This window comes from Gavialis gangeticus, unplaced genomic scaffold, assembly GCF_001723915.1.
Source record: "Gavialis gangeticus isolate Ggan-Ray unplaced genomic scaffold, GavGan_comp1, whole genome shotgun sequence".
Taxonomy (NCBI): domain Eukaryota; kingdom Metazoa; phylum Chordata; order Crocodylia; family Gavialidae; genus Gavialis; species Gavialis gangeticus.
In genome coordinates, this window is record NW_017729031.1 from 91663166 (window position 1) to 91680253 (window position 17088).

At 42.6% G+C, this 17088-nt stretch overlaps 1 protein-coding gene across 7 annotated transcripts in view; it reads right to left on the reverse strand.

Moving 5' to 3' along the window:
* HDAC4 (histone deacetylase 4) overlaps positions 1 to 17088 on the reverse strand; it is a 481696-nt gene that overhangs the window by 239313 nt on the left and 225295 nt on the right. For all 7 annotated transcript variants that reach the window (XM_019523379.1, XM_019523376.1, XM_019523374.1 and 4 more), the window contains one exon: positions 11601 to 11845. In XM_019523379.1, the coding sequence (XP_019378924.1) occupies positions 11601 to 11845 (245 nt within the window). The remainder of the gene's footprint in view (positions 1 to 11600; positions 11846 to 17088) is intronic.

A 17088-nucleotide genomic window follows, 5' to 3' on the forward strand; every position in this document is an offset into this window, starting at 1 on the left:
TCCCAAGATGGTGACCAGGGGATGGGGCACCTGTCAAGGGTCGGGGTTACCCATGCAGCCTTCAACAGCTTGCCAAAACTTGCTAAGCGGCCCTCCACCCAAAATAATTGCTTGCCCCGGTCTAAGATTATTGGGGGGAAGCATAGTTTTAAGAAACAGTACAAGCCCACTTGTTTTAAAATATTTATATACTAGAGGATAACATTTCAACTGCGTTTGCAATTTCTTGTCTTCTAGGTGTTGATCAGTATAAATACCTTATCTTCTGCAACACCATTAAACAAAACTTTTGGACATTTTCTTCAGTGCTCATGGAAGTGCCAATCTAACACTACCCTAAAGCCAAAGTCCTCCACTCAGGCACCATACAGACATAGTACACAGCATGAACTGTGTTAGCACAGGTTTCCTGAGAGTGCCTTACCAAAGTGCCTCAACCCTCATCTCAAGGGCCCAGTTGTCACAGCAAAAAGATAAAACAGTTGAAATTCTCCGTTATTACTTATCATAGTTGGACTGGACTTGGTGACTCCAGGCTAGGATCTGAGTTGGTGACTCATTAGGGAAAAATAAGCATCAAATTCCCTCGTGGTCAAAGATCCAACAACATTTCCACTCAAATCAGTGGAAAGACTCTCTTTGACTTCACTGATAATTGGACAGTCAAATTTACACCACATTTTTTGGTTTTGTTTAGGGAAGCATATTTGTTACACAGCTGGCAAAGAATGTTTTATGTAGATAATCCATTCACTGGTTGCAAATTATTCCATTATTTTAAAGACACTTAGACAATACTTTCTTTCTTTTTTTTCTTCTTCTCTCTCTCCAAATAGTCCTCAGCAGTTATCTAGAGGGGACTGCCATTAAGTTCCTTAAAGTTCAACTCTTGGCAATCAGTAAAGTTTCACTGTAGTTGTAAAAGTTTCCTATATTTCCATATGGTGTGAAGTATTCATAAGACTAAGTTATTTTTCCCCTAAATATGTCTGGGTCTTCTCATTACTCTCTGCATGCAGTGATCCTGCTTCACTAGTAAACAGGTCCACTAAAACTATATGCATTATACTTTCCCTCCATTAATATTATTTCATTTTGACCTTTGTTCACAAGTTTTCTTTGCATTTGCTGCATCTATATGAGAACCCTAAATGGTGGAGATAAAATACTTTAAAAGCTAATGTTTTGAATTAAAATTTAAATTAGCAGTAGTGCGAAGAAGAATTGTGAACAGGGACCGGAGGATTGTGATTATCCTTGCCTTTACCCTACAACAGTGCTGTGAGATCCTTTTAAGGGTGTCATGAAGCATTAGCCTATGTGCAAATACCTACACAATTCACAAGGTAAACCCAGAGATTTCAAATACGAACCCATAGTGTCAAAAGGCATTCTGACCTGCTGTGGTCTTCCCGAGTTCTTTTCAACAGAAGAACTGTTATATTATTTTTCTATAGTCAAGAAAATGAGTGAAAGCTAAAATCTGGCATTTTCCAAGAGGTGCATTAAGTCTAAAAAGGTTGGGAACCACTCCACTAAGCTAATGACCAATATACATTGGTTGTAAAGCAGAGCCAGAATCTGGAAAATGTTGAGAGTTTAGACTTGAGGAGGCATTTAGCAACTTTAAAAGAAAAACATAAAAACATTACAGGTCCATCACACTTAAAACTAAGTTCTACTGGATAAAAACACTAGAAATTACTATAAAGAGATGTATTAGAAATGAGTTCTTTCATTTACCCCCGGTTTGTTTAGATTGCTCATTTAAAACAGTACTCTGCACATTTTGCCCATATCACCGTTCCTCCATTACAGTTAGCCAGTTCTTGTTTTCATGTAGCTCTTTAACACAGCAACAAGAAAAAAAAATTAAAATTTGCAAAATATTGGTAGCAAGGGGCTTCGAGATGGTCATCCTAGCTGAAATTATTTAACATCCCTCTCTTTCAAATTCCTGGGGCTTTCACTGAATCTCTTTTAAATATCTACAAAGTTATTTGCTTTAGTTTAGTGATTGTGTGTGCATGCACACATACACGTGTAACATCATCTACTTTTCAGGTTATAACAATTATTTAAGAAAACTACACAAACTGGATCTAGATACCTAGCTATATCTACACACAACTATGTAAGGGCTGACCAAATTACTAGCTGTTGGCACCAAGCTACTCAACATCTAGGGGCGCAATAAGGCCAATCATTTTAAGTCTCATTACTTACCAATACAACAGTATAATGCAATATTCGTTATGCATATTGTACAATAACTGTACACCATATTTTGCAATATCCAAAAGATGTTCAGTTACGGCTTGTAATCTAAGGCACGAATAGACAACACACAGCAGAGTTCAAGGGGGAAAATGTTCCCAGTATAAACACACAAACAGGTCCAGCAACTATATCCATGCAGTTGGTGACTAATATAGCCAGGTATAATTGTATCAAACTCATAATGGAGTTAAGTTAATAAATTAGGTAATATAAAGAATAAAGTAATAAGAAAGCAGAAGCCTCCTTGTAGCATGACTGGGTCCCAGTGGTAGCCATAATGCCCACTGGTGGCTATGCCACTCCTGCTCCACTCCAGTCTACCAGGGTACCCTCTTTTTCTCTCTCCTGCCATGCCTTGATTAAGTTATCTTATTGAAAAAAGGGAGTCTGCTCCAGGGTCCCAAGGCAAGCCCTAGCTTGTTTTGGCCAGTGGGTTCCTCCCATAACCAGCTAACCCTCTGCACCTACAGCCATGCCCATGCCTCAGAGATTTACTTTAAATTGTCCACGGGGCCTGGTGCCCAGTCTGTTAAATAGTCAATCCTTCTAGACTGCCAAGCCCCAGGCCCTGGCAAGGCTCTCTTCCTCTTGGGCCCCTGGCTGCCACTTGTCCTAGGCTTCAGCCCCTTTCCAGGTTTTAGCCTCTCTACTATGGCCTAAACTTTCTGTTGTCTAGACCCCTGGCCCAGATATAGACACTGTGCCTCTGCCCAAGCCCTCTAGGGCCCTGACCCCAGGCAGAGTTGTTCCCATTGGCTTTGCCTGTCCTAGCCTCAGCCTGCACCAGCCTCAGCCCCCTTGGTCCCCGACCCCAGGCTAGGCTGCCTAATGGTGAGGGTCCCCCAGACACCACTCCATGGCCTCCAGACCTCCCATATAGTCACAATCCAGTCCTCCAATTCTTAATCAGAACATAAACGCAAGCCCACTGGCTGTATAACAAAACTCTCCCTACAAAGGATCATATTTCCTGGCAAGCCATACAAGTCCCCCATAGCTCTTTACCTGCAGCTTCCAAGGGCAGCTTGGGGGCTGGTCAGTCCCTCTCCTGCAGCCATCTTGCTCAGAAACTCTTCTTCCTGCTGCACTGGTCTTATGTGCCTCCAAAGCCCCTCCCATTCCTGTCAGGTGGCTCTCTAGCCCCTCCACAGGGGTTTTTATTTTGGGCCTGATGAACCAACCTGCCTTTTCCTGGTGCAGCTTAGCTCAGCTGCTTGTGGCTCTTTGCTTCTGGGCTGCCTAGATATGTGCCCTGGCACAACTTACTGCTCTGCAGCTAGCTCCTGAGACAGTTATTCCCCAGGGGTAGCCCTGACCTTCTGGCTTTTGGCTTTCTGGTTTCCTGGCAGCTAGCTTTTGCCTAGCTGCTGGTCTCACCCCACAGTCTTCACCTGCAGCAGTATCCTCTTAAAAGTAATAGGAGCCTCTGGCCCCCTGTTACACTCCTCTTCTAGTCAAAGACTATTTAATAATATAAATATGCTATAGAATGTAATAGTGTGCAACAGAATTAGATAACAACAACAACACCACCACCACATAGAGATCCTGCTCATTTCTTAGGAATTCATAACTACCTGAAAGTCTCTGGATATGCGACATATCATGATAGAGTTACTACTTAAAAACAACACTAAATGAAACATGAAAAGTCTTTCTGAAAACAATACATTTTAAAGTCGGAAAGAAAATCTCCAAAGTATATGTAAAATAGGTTTTAATATTATCCACTTGCACAGAAAATTATTATATATAACCATCAATATTGGGGGATTATGTCCTTTTGAATTACAGTAGAACTCAGATGCTTCACAGTGAAGCTCATTAGCCCCCTGCAAAAATGAGGGCTTGCAAAGTAGCCAGTGTTACATGTAGCCACAGCAAGGAGCTACAAAGGAGGTGCCCCAGCTGTTTACCACAGCTTTTACTCTAAAAAAAAAAAAGACTACTTCTCTAATCAGATAAGGAAGACTGCTGCAGTGCTCCAGCTGAGAGAAGTGGTAAAGGAAAGTGAAGTAAAAGACAGCAATCAGCTGAGAAACTTGTCCTTAACTTGACAACTTGCCATATCATTAGCTGTGAACCATCCCAAGGCAAAAAAATCCAAGTTCTACTGTACAAGTTTAAATTTTTACCTATTCAAAATGAATGTGCCCTTTTTCCTATGGTAGTGCAGTGACTTACTTGCCCAGTAAACCCATGCTTAGCTGTTTTACCAAGTGTACGTTGTAGCCAAGGATGTTGTTAGCCATAGAGCTCATATTTTTTATATTGCAGCATTTGACTCAAAGGTAGGAGAATAAAATGGACTAAGGCAGTTACCAGTTATACTCCAGGGATACTTTAGGAAGTTTTATAAGAAGTTCTTATTGTGGACAGGGTGTCCAGCACCAATGCACTCAATGCACATAATCAGAGGGAAAGAATGAGGATACATACAGGTGTAAAAAGCAGCCACAAATCTTCTGTTAGGGCTGGGTCCCAATATCTGCAGCTTTCTAGATAGAAGAGAATGTCATTCTAGCTTTATTTTACAGGGAAATCTTCCATTAGGGTATCATTTATTTCCCTGCGGGTCTGTTTATGAACCTTAAGGGAGATGGGAGGAGAATAGTTTTATCCTCTGTATAGCTCATTGAACAGCTGGCTATGAGTGATCAGTTTTAGGCTGGGTTTCATAGATTTCATAGACATTAGGGCTGGAACGGACCTCGGGAGATCATCGAGTCCAGCCCCCTGTCCTGGGACAGGAAGTCAGCAGGGATCATAGGATCCCAGAAAGATAAAACATCCAGATGTCTGTTGAAAGTGTTCAAAGTAGGTGCTTGAACCACCTCCAGCGGCAGGCTATTCCAAACCTTGGGGATTCGGACAGTAAAGAAGTTCTTCCTTATGTCCAGCCTGAAACGGTCATGGAGGAGTTTGTGACCGTTCAACCTTGCCATTCCTTGGGGCGCTCCGGTAAACAGATGTTCTCCCAGATACTGGTGAGCACCCCTGATAAACTTATAGGCAGGCATCAGGTCACCGCTAAGCCTGCGCTTTTCCAGGCTGAAGAGTCCCATGGCTCTCAGCCTCTCATCATAAGGTTTGTTTTTCTGACCTCTGATTATGCACATGGCTCTTCTCTGCACCCTCTCAAGCTTCTCCACATCCTTTTTGAACTGCGGAGGCCAAAACTGGATGCAGTTTCTTTTTCTATGAGAAAGAACAGGGGCAGACCTAAGTTGAAGGTTTGTACAGTCTACCTGCCTTTTCATCACATATTAAATGTTGGTTTTCAAAGAAATGCACAGTATGTTCTCCATGAAAGCTAGCCAGGAAACACTAACATGTACCTATCAAGGCTTTACATACAACAGACCTGAGGTTAACTCTGTGGAATACTTTTTGAGAAATCTTGAAAAGACAGAATTTAGTCAAGCTCATGTTTTGGCAAAGAGGGCAGCTGAGGAAGAGTGGACTGTAATAGTTATTATAACACAACATTGCTTAAACAGTCTTCTGTTCCACTACATACATTTTCACAATGCACTTTTCCTTATATACTACAAGTATGTGACAGTGTGTGTCTATGTATACAGGGGAGAGGAGAGGGTGGGTACTGAACATACCAATCTGGGTTTCAAACAAAACTAAAATTTCCCTGAAAAGGAAGATGCTAATTCTATGAGCAGGTCTACTGCTTTACCAGATATAGTCTTTCCATTCTCAAATGTTTCAACTATACAGGTTGCAAGGTTATTTCTAAAAATATAATAATGGCATGAGTGTTCTCCCCCCACCCCCTTTTTTAACATGGTACAGGAGAGAAGTCATTCAAAATTAAGTCACCTCTGGATAGTTTATGTTCCAGGTTCATTCAGAGAGTTTAAATCAAGTTTGTCCAACATGCAGCCCACCAAGCCATTTTCTCTGGCCGGAAGTCCCTCGCTCGGGACAGGTGAGGAGTCCTGGCGCCTGCTCTGTGCTCCACGGCGGAGGGGCAGTGGCGAGGAGAGGTAGGCAGGGCCGGCTCGTGGGCCCCAGCTGGCAGCGAGGGGAGGGGAGGGGAGCTGCTTACCCCTGCAGGGCTGGGCTCATCACGTGAGCTGGGTCCCGCCACCGCTGCCCCAGCCGCGCCTGACAGGACAAGCTGGGGACAGCATCTGCTACTTCTCCTCTGGCTCTGCCCCTTGCCCCCAGCATCCAGCTCACCTCCTGGGACCCGCATGCAGCTGAAGCCAGATTGCCGCGTGCTGCTAGGGACGGGAGGAGCCCGGCCAGGTCGGCACCGGCCAGCAGAGGCAGAGCCATGTGCCACTCGGGACTGACTGGTGCAGGCAAGGGGAAAATGCAGCTGAGCCCTTGGCGCTCCGCCTGGGCTCTTCCTGTCCCAAGTGGCGCATGGCCCTGCCGCTGCTTCTGCTGGCTGGTGCAGACTTGGCCGGGCTCCTCCTGTCTCCAGCAGCTTGTGGGAAGCCTGCTTCAGCTGCAAGCCACGTTTCCTGGCCAGTGTTGACCCAGGTGGGTCCGTCCCATCCAGAGCACGATGCGGCTGAAGCCAGCTTCCCACAAGCTGCTGGGGATGGGAGGAGCCTGGCCGGGCCTGCACCAGCCAGCAGAAGCAGCGGTGGAGCCGTGTGCCACTCGGGTCGGGATGAGCCCGGCCAGAGCAGCAGGGGCTCAGCTGTATTTTCCCTCTGCCTGCTCCAGTCGGTCCTGAGCGGCACACGGCTCCACCACTGCTTCTGCTAGTCGGTGCTGACCTGGCCGGCCACCTCCCATCCCCAGCAGCATGTGGGAAGCCAGCTTCAGCTGCATGCTGCTTTTCCTGGCCAGTGCCGACACAGCTGGGCCCACCCCATCTGGGGCAGCACGTGGCTGAAGCTGGCTTCCCACGTGCTGCTGTGGACACTCGGCTGGGTCGGCACTGGCCAGCAGAAGCGGTGGTGGAGCCTCCTGCCTTTTGGGACCAGCTGGCGCAGGTAGGGGGAAAGTGCAGCAGCAAGTAGGGAAGCCACCACTTGATAGGGCATGGGATGGGTTGGCAGGGCTGCACCAGGGAGGGAAAGCTGTGGCTGAGCCCCCTGCAGCTGTGCTGTATGCTTGTTTAAGACTGAACAATATGCTCAAGAATAGAGCATGAATGATCTGGGCTCCAACGTAAATTTGGAGCAAGTAAAAATTTTTGTAAAAATACTGTCCATTGTTTGGACTGTGTTTGCTTCGGTTTCTCTTTGTGCGGGATTGGGGGTTCAACTTGTTACTACTTGTTAAAGATGTGTTACTAACAAGTTATTAATTCAATAAAAGTAAAACTTCTTGAAGATTATTCTCAAAAATGCCCATATTTTGTTGCTTTGATTAGTTTCCACTCTGGCTGATATCTTTTCCACATTTGATCTGTCGACTTGCATTATGCTGCTTTCGTTCATTGAGAAGCGAGTGGAAGCAAAAGTGTTTATTTTAGTCAAGTGTTTGGTATTATTTCATTCTTGCTTTTATACTGTTTTTATTTTTGATTTTAAACCACATTTCCAGACCCATTTCATTGTCACTTCCTGCATTTTCACTGGTGTCAAAGGTCATGTGACATCACATCCTGATGTGATACCACTTCCTGTGAGGTCTTTGAATATGGCTTGCTGGCCCACTGGGTGATAAAAAGTTCATGATCCGGCCCCACATTCAAAAAGGTTGGACACTCCTGGTTTAAATGAAAACTGTCATGTAACTATAATAAGCTGCAATTAACAGAGTTGCCAGTTTTCTTGGGTTAATTTATCCAGTCATTTTCTGAGCTACAAGTATTTAAGGTATAGGTTGAATTATGAACATTACAATAATAATGTGTCAAACTAATGATTATATGCATTAACATAGTTTAGTTTTTATAAAATGTTTTAGACTGAACCTTTGTTTGCAAAGTACCAAACTACATAGTCATATTACAAACAGGATAAAATTTTGTTTTTAAGGAATAGTCAGATTACCAAAGGTTGATTACTTGATCATGTGGCTAATCAGTCTTACATAGGACTGTTCACTGTCACATTTTAAAATACTTCATCTTCAGAAATTCTAGCAACAAAATTCTGGCAGCAAAACTTCCAGGCAGGATGTCTAGATACATACAATTTAAATGAACAAGCTTTCCAAATTGGGCTCAAATTTTTCCTTTATAATGTAGATTGTTATTGAAGTCAGTCATACATTTTAAACAAATCAGTGTAATTATGTTCCTATCCTAGATACTTTCAGCTTGTGCATTAATTTTGGAGGATTATTTTTCCTTTTTAAAGATTACAAATGTGTTTGACATTGATCCAGGGGGAATGTCTTCATCACAAAACCATGATATCTTATGAAACTGGTCTGCATAAACAAGTAATCACACTTAGAGACACCTAGAATCAAGTTCAGTCTAGTTGTCCAAGCAAAATTATTATTAAACAGCTGTATTAAAATAACACATGCAGACCATGCTCCAGTTAGGTCCCACCGAGCTAGACACTGAATGAAGAGGAAAAATTAGAGTCCTTGTCCCAACAAACTTACAAAAACACACAGGAACACATGCACAATGCCGCTGTGCATAATGGCTGCCAGTAAATCTTTATTATTCATGCTGACGACTTCAGTCAATTGCTCTCCATAATAAGGCTGGGGTGGTGCGGACATTAAGGTGCATGCTTAACAGCCCAGAGGTCAGAAGTTCAAGGCCAGAGCAGAAGTGCTTATGACACGGCCTGTCAGATTCCAATGAATCTACAAAATCTGTTAAATACTTTGTCATATGGACATGAAAAAGGAAAGGACCCTCCACAATACACGTAATTAAAATGGATCTTTTCTACTACTTAAGAATGTGTAAATATAACACAGCATATTTCATGCTGTTTCAAAATATTGGGTTATATTTTATATTAAAACAAAAGTTATGTAAGAGCAAGTGTGCAATCACTTTTAGTATTACATCAAGACTATGTACCATGTCAATACTAATCCCCCTTTGAGAGGGCATATTAGCAATTTTGAAAAAACTGATGTTACCATTGCAATAGTCTGTCACGCTGGAATATTTATATGGTGGCTAACATTTTCACTGTGTAACAGCCGTCTTCCAAACTGTACCTCCTACTTATTCCATTCATTACATTACCTTTCATTTTGTTTCAAAGAGCAGATTTAAACAACTGGGCTGGGTTAGCTCGTACCTAATAATTTGGGAAGTCACGTAATGTGTATAGTCCCTGTTCCCCAAATGCTACATGTGCTCTTGTAATTCCCTCCACAAGAACACAAAACATCAGAGGTCTGGCTAACAGCTTGTGTAACATTTGTGTGTGTATGAAGTAACTTGTACATATTTCTGTTCTAGAATGGAGTATAACAGCCACCTATTCAACACTACTAACTCAGGTTAAATTCTCACTACAATCGACACAGAATACAAGACTTAAGCCGCTATAATTTCTGGTCATGTGTTTTGGCACCATTTTTTTCCTCCTCTTTTGTGGCGTTTTAAAGAAACATGAGAAATCTGATCCAAGGAATCTCAGAACTGTACTACAGATTTATATTAGTATATAGGTAGAACCATCCTGTAGTCACTCTTAAAGCTCGCACATAGGCATGTCTGAGACAAGGCATAACTAGAGTTAATATTTTAAAAACATTTAAACTGCACGATAATGTTAAGAAGTCAGAATTTCTACTTAAGCTGCAGCAAGCACCCCAGAAATTCTAACTGTGATATTCCATCCCCAGGCCTCTAGTTATAGACAAATTGGCACATTCACAAGTGGTTTACCCTTTACTCTCACGTACAGTATATTTGTAATGTCATTAAGATTTAAATAACCTAACCTGAAGCTTGTAAGTAACCATTCCTAAAAATAAGTCATTCTTTATGTTTATATTACAGTTGTACCCAGAAACTGTTTTAAGGCCTGGGTCCTTCTACGCTAGGCTCTGTTCAAATATAAAAATACAAACAATCCCTGCCACAACAAATTTATTAGGGAACAAACTCAAATAACTTCAAATGTTTCTAGTGTTTACAATCCCAGCCAATTATTGGTTTAATAATTTAATTAATAGAGCCAAATACATTGGCAACATATAGCGCTATGAGAGATTAATAGCACAGGTTAGATTAACAAAATTCAGAGTATTTTCTCCTACCTAAGAATAAGCTAAAGATCACCTGCTCCTTGAACATGAGTGTGCACCAGTATTTGATAGAATGGGAACCCAGGCATCCTGAAAGCTCTCTTCTCAATGGCAAGGTCATCAGTAAGAAGCAAAAGATCTTTCAAAAAATGAAATATTAAATACAGGCTAGTAAATCTATATTCAGGCCTCTAAATAAGTGGGCTAATTAGAGTAACCAGCCTTCTTGGAGATCAGTCCATTTATTTAACTAGCTAAGGCCTTAAGAAGTATAAGCCTAAATTAAATGCTGTATTTTCTCACGTACAACACACTCTGAAATATAATACACATCTTGTTTGTGAAAGGCAGAATGAAGCAGCAAGGATTTTTCCAGAGTTATGGCTACACAGTGCAGGGACCGAGCCTTTAGAATCTTCAGCTGATTCACCTTCCTTTTCCTGCAAAGGCCAACAGAAGCAACCAGCGGATAGAAAAATTGCACCAAGAAAGGTTAGCTTGACTGGTAGAACATCAAGACCATTACAAAACACAAGCTATCATTAACATATGTAGAGGGAAAATTCAATGGGTCATTAAGTTGACTGGTTTCTTCAGCTGACTCAATAGTACAGGTTCCCCTCGCCAACAACCACAGTTTTGCCAACCATGGGTTTGAGTATCCATGCTTAATATTCTATATACCATTTTGGCTACCACAGTATACAGTTTTGAGTAACCACAATTTTCCATGGCCATGCATCAGCCCTCCACCTACCATTTTCCCCATAAGCCTTTTGTCTTGTCAGCCACGGTTTTGCCAACCACGGGAACTCTAACCCCAGCGGTCGGCAAGGGAAACCTGTATGCTGCTGCAATATGGAGCAAGAGTAAAGCAGACAACCTCTATCTGAAGCAGAAAATCAGCTTCCTTGCTTAATACACACTCCACAGTTTTAGGAGGTGGATTTTTTTTGGAGAAAGTGCATGTCGCATGCAAGAAAATACGGTTACCCATTTAAAAAAAAAAAAAAATCTTAGTGCTAAGGTCTCTGGAAGGATACAGTTTTCTACACAGCAATTTCTATTGTCCCTTTAAAACCAATCTGTCTACTTTCAGAACATCCTTTCCTAATTAGGCAGTATTTTTACACACCATTCACAGCAGTATTTCAATCACTTACTTTTATGTGCTCGTGTAGCTGGGCCTCATGCTGCCGAGAGAGCTGTTCATGCTGCCTCTGGAACTCAGCAATGAGGATTTGTCTCTGGATTTGTTGTTTTTGTTTGAGAGCCAGGAGCTCTTGCTGAAGCTGCTGTTCACGGAGTGTAGGCTCTGTCACTGGCATGGAAAACTGATGGTCCAAACGGAGGTCCATAGGAACTGAAGTTGGTGCAACTTGCAAGGGCAGTGTTGCAGTCACATCAACTGCAAAATTCAAAAACACAACAGTGATCAGCCTACTTGGAATTCAACTGGGATTTCAACCACCAGGATGCTGTAGATTAAGTTTGTTAGGAACCACTGCATTTGAATGAGGACTTCCATCTGTTATATCTCATGTTGTTAAGGATGCAACCTATTTGTTCATCTACTGAGACGTTATTCTCTTTAAAAAGCAAATTATGCCACGTACAGTGCTTTAGGGTGATGTTTTTCCCCCATTTAATCAATTAGAAAAGTCTGCTTTCCAATACAAGCATATCAAGGAAATAAAAAAAAAAAAAGTTCATGAGCTCCCTTTACATCAAGGCAAGTCTGCATTATTTACACAACTTAAGCCACACATCTTCACTTTATATTTCTAGTGCTTGTATGTAACACTTGAAAAGAGATGGTCAACATTAGCTGAAGATAAGATTTTGCAGAAAGGATCAAGGTCTTGATATAGCATACTGTATCAACTTGGGGAATACAACTGTCAGGAATTTCAAGATTTTTCTTTCACACGCAGCATCCTGCACAATTTTCTTTTAAAGAGTCTCCCCTAAACAACTCTCCCCACAGAAATGGCCAAACAGAACTTCAGAATAAAACAAAAATGATACTGATAAAAGTTAAATTAATGACATAAAAGTAGCATCCAGAACAAGTGAAAACATCATTAGGAGTATGTGATGACATGAGATCCACTAATCCAAACAGGAGCCAAATCCTGGAAAAATCATTCTGGTTGCCATAGCAAAATGAATACCCCACATGAAACTATGCTCACTAGATAACAGCCAATAAAAATATCCTTTGACATGCCTTTCTTGAAAGCTATTAAGAGTTACATATTTTTGTACTTTACTCTAGCTCAAGTAAACAAATACACTTCAGAAGTCTAAAAGTTATTTTAGAAACAAAGCCATATCAACATTGCTTATGCCTGTAAAAAAGATAGCGGTTTACCAAATAAAAGCAATTTAAAAATGCTTTTTAGTCGATGCTAAAATCCAGTAACATATCCTGGGATCAAGGAAAATTTGCTAGAATATAACTGCACACCTCAACTGCTTCTCTTGCACATGGCAATACACAAAACATAAGGACACAGCTTCACTTAAGAGAGGGCTCCCAGGGTGACTGCAGAATTATCAGTTGTGAAAAAATGAACAAAGTCTTTTTAATGTACTAAACTCAATCAAAATTCACTTGGAGGTCTTGTGATTGTCCCTAGCAGTTCCTACAGCACAGGCTCAAGAGGAGCCATTAACACAAATGTTGAAATAACAAAGGGAAAATGCCTCAGCAATTCCAATTTTAAGACAGGCCTAACCTTACTGAACACAAACTTAGTGAATATGTGTATTAATCTGTATAGCAAAAGAAGCCACAGTTAAACATCACTGTAGGACAGTGGTCTCCAAACTTTTTTGATTGCGCACCCCATCAGTAAAGAAATTTTGAGCACGCACCCCCAACATATGTATATTTATGTAAATAGATAGAAATAGAAGTTCTAATATTTTCGTCCTGCACCCCCTGGGGTGTGTGCACCCCATTTTGGAGACCACTGCTGTAGAAGAAGCACACCATGTTAAACACAGGAAACTCTTTTCAGAATAGAAGCTTCTTGTTTTAAACCAAACTGCCAAATTAATTTGCCTTAGGAAATGAAGTTGCAGCAACAACTCTACTGGAAGAGAGAAAGAACTGAAGTGATCACTGGAGGTGCAAAGGTTCCCAAGAAGACTCCCTTCCACAGAGGAGAATATATATTTTAACAGAAAAGCACTGAACTCAGCTCAACACACTACCAAGTGAGGTTTTCTGAAGTGAATGGGGACCAAAGAATGCTACATCATTTCCTTGTACCATTTGCTTGAAGACAAGACTTATCCAAGAATAAGGAATGAATAAACACGTACTTGGCGACTTCTGTATGAAGGAATCAGGTCTTTTACTATACAAATGGGTTTCTTTGAGGCCTGGAAAATTGGCAGAGGGCAAATTTCTAGCAAAGATGTTACAGCAATACTGATTCTTGACCTATCACTATCATCTTCAACAGTATACTAAGCAGTACTTGGTTATAATCTTAATTTCTGCACCTTGCCATTTTATTCAAACCTAAAATCAACCCCTTATTTAAGACAGCCTCCCAATAATTAGATTCTATATAGGGAAAATGTATAAATTCATTATAATTTTCCAGGTATATAATCTAATTATTGAAGGGCTGTCTTCAATGTGTACACCTCCCACGGCTACAGAACAGAAAATAGTGGCTGGGCGTGGAGGTGGTGGTCAGGTGGCTCCCTTGACCTCAGCCTTCCCCCACTTGTCCCCCTGGAGCCTTCCTGCCCCCCGCCACCTGTACCCCTCCATCCCCAGCTCCCTACAGCCCCTGCCCCTCCTTTCACACTCCCCAAAATCTCTACCCTTCCCCTTGCTCCCCCCAATCTCTGCCTCTCCCCCAGCCCTGGCTCCCCACACTTCTGCACCCCCCCTACTGCACATGATCTCTGCCTCCCCCTCAACAGTCCCACAGTTTCTGTTTCCCTTCCTCCCTATCCCTCACTGTCAGAACCTGCTCAGGCTGTGTTGTCTCCCGGAGCACAGCACCTGGAAGAACAGCCCCTGGCGAGCCATGCAGCAGCAGCACTGTTGACTGGCCGGGTAGGGGATGGAGTTTCCCCATGTTCTGCACCTAGGAGGAAATCCGGCCCAAGCTGGAGCTTAACTGCATCTTAGTGACAAAATCACTAAGATGATTTTGGGGGGCGGGGGGGGAGGAGGTGGAAGCTGCAAAGGGCAAGCAAAGAGGTGGGCAGGAGGCTGCTATGGTTGCTTCTGCTTTGTACATGAATCTAAGACAAGGGACTTTTCCCACCATGTTGATAAGGGAGAGAACCTCATCTCTGATTCAAGTAAATATGGTATACAACTTTTTCTAATTTTCTGAATTTTAAAATTGTGCTCCAAAAGACATACCATAGACATTACTGAGTTACTGATTTTCTATTAAAAGTCAATATGGCAGGGGAGGTAAATCATTGGTCTGTTCTTTGCAAAAATTCTGAAGTATCCTTACTGGAACTATACTTGCTAAAAATTACACACACATTAAGATAGGTAGATAGGTAGGCAGGTAGCCAGCCAGCCAGCCACACAATCTATGGAATAGTTTGGCTCCAAACTACTTAACCCACATAGAGCAGAAATTAACTATAGAACTTGGAAATTCCAACACAATAAAAGCCTTAGTCAGTCTGTCTGTCTGTAACACTCTGGGCCAACTGCATATGCGCTGCCAAAAGGGCACGCACCAATTGGCTGCGAGGGCCTGGAGCGTTACAGACAGAGGTGAGGGGACCGCTGTGCTGCCTCCTCCGCACCCTCCCCCCCAGCCAACAACAGCCGACAGGGAGAGGGAGGCAACAGGGAGCGGGAAGGGGTGTTTCTGGTGGCAGCACCCTACCGCCACCCCCACTTGCTGCCGCTGCTACCTGACCCCGACAACAGCCAACAGAGAGGGGGAGGTGGGGAGAAGGGAGGTGGGGAGGGCAGGCTGCATGCTGCTGGGTGTCAGCAGCTGCCACCATGTGCAAACTCCCCCCCAACCCTTCCTGCGATCCGGTGGCAGCATGAGGTGCAACAGCACGGGGTGGGTAGAGTGGCAGGGGGTGGGGGGGTACCCAGGGCTGCACCAGGAATGGCAGGGGGGCCCATGGGGCCAGATGCAGAGGGTGGGGGGAGCACAGGGCCAGACCCAGGGGGGGCGGTAGGGGGCACACAGGGCCCGAGGTGGAGTGACAGCACCACCTGGCGGCAGCACTCTGTCCTTGCCTGTCCCCCCCACCCCATCATTCAAAACGGGCAATTTGCTAGTATTATTTATCATTCTCTTCACTGGCTGAAAGGAACTATCCTTTTAGAGTAAATAATGGTCTATAATGTTCGTAATCTCATCATGGCCATATGAATGAGGATCATAGCCATTTAGCAATTAGTATATCGCTGTGAGATATAGAAAACAAAACAGTAATAGTTTTTTATACAGTAGAAACACAGCAACACAGAAAAAGCGTATAAAAAGGTTGAAGTTACACAAGTGTGAAGACAACAAGAACTATCCCCCTCATCATAATCTGTGCAAGACAGTATCATCATTACAAAAAATGTATATTCTGCAGAAAATGAATGATCTGCAGGACCTAGTGGTTGAATGTCACATCAACAAAAAGATGCATCCATTTTTTAACATTCAGTGAAGGAGCAGGAATGCATACAGTATGTCACAATCTGGAAAATGTTATTATATGAAATCTAATTGTTCTATGCTTAAGAAGTAACTGCAGATCAGGTTGGATAAACTTAAGATCCAAGGGAAAAGACAAGAGAAGTCTTTTTGCATTACTGCAGTCTTCTTTCATGGCAATATTTACTCTTAAAAACTGCTGAGTTTGACTGTTTATATGCCCCATGTAAAAAGTAAACAGAGCTTTTTTCCCCCTCCACATGACTGCACTCTGGTTGGAAAATATTTTACAGGATCTCAAAAGAACTGAGGCATGAAGTTGGATCTCGATCAAACAACAAGTATTAGGGCAGACTAGGAACAGACAATATGATTTAGGTAAAAAGGCAAACTGATCCTAGAAGTAAAGGGTACATTTACACGGGCTCTGGCACGTTCTGATTAGAACATGTTGGAGCAGACTTGATTAATCAGGTCTGCTGGAGTGCTCTAATAAGAACACTCCAGCATACTGCAGCGTCTTATGTATTCAGCATCCCCGCATTTCAAAACAGAGACCAGAGCGCTTTAACTAAAGCTTGTCAACCAACCTTTAATTAAAGCACCCCTGCCACCATTTTGAAACGTGGGACACTGAATACACGAGATACTGCAAAAGTTTTCATTACAGCAGTTCCCAAGAGCCACTCTAATTAAAAGCACCCCCACCCCAGATCATGTGCAAATGACCAAACTGACCTGGATTTATAAGTCACTGCATCTGGAAATCACTGAAATAAAAAAAAAAAAAGAGGAGCATAGCTGCTATCTATGCAAGATTTGACTTGATGGGAAATCTTGGGTATTCCCATGACAATTCCAAACATTGGAATTATATTGATTTAGTTCTGGGGGGGCAATCGTACAAGCTTTACTCTTCTGAGTAGTTTGGATTTGAATGAGTAATGCACTGACGTCAATGGGACTTTTAACCTAGGTAGGAATT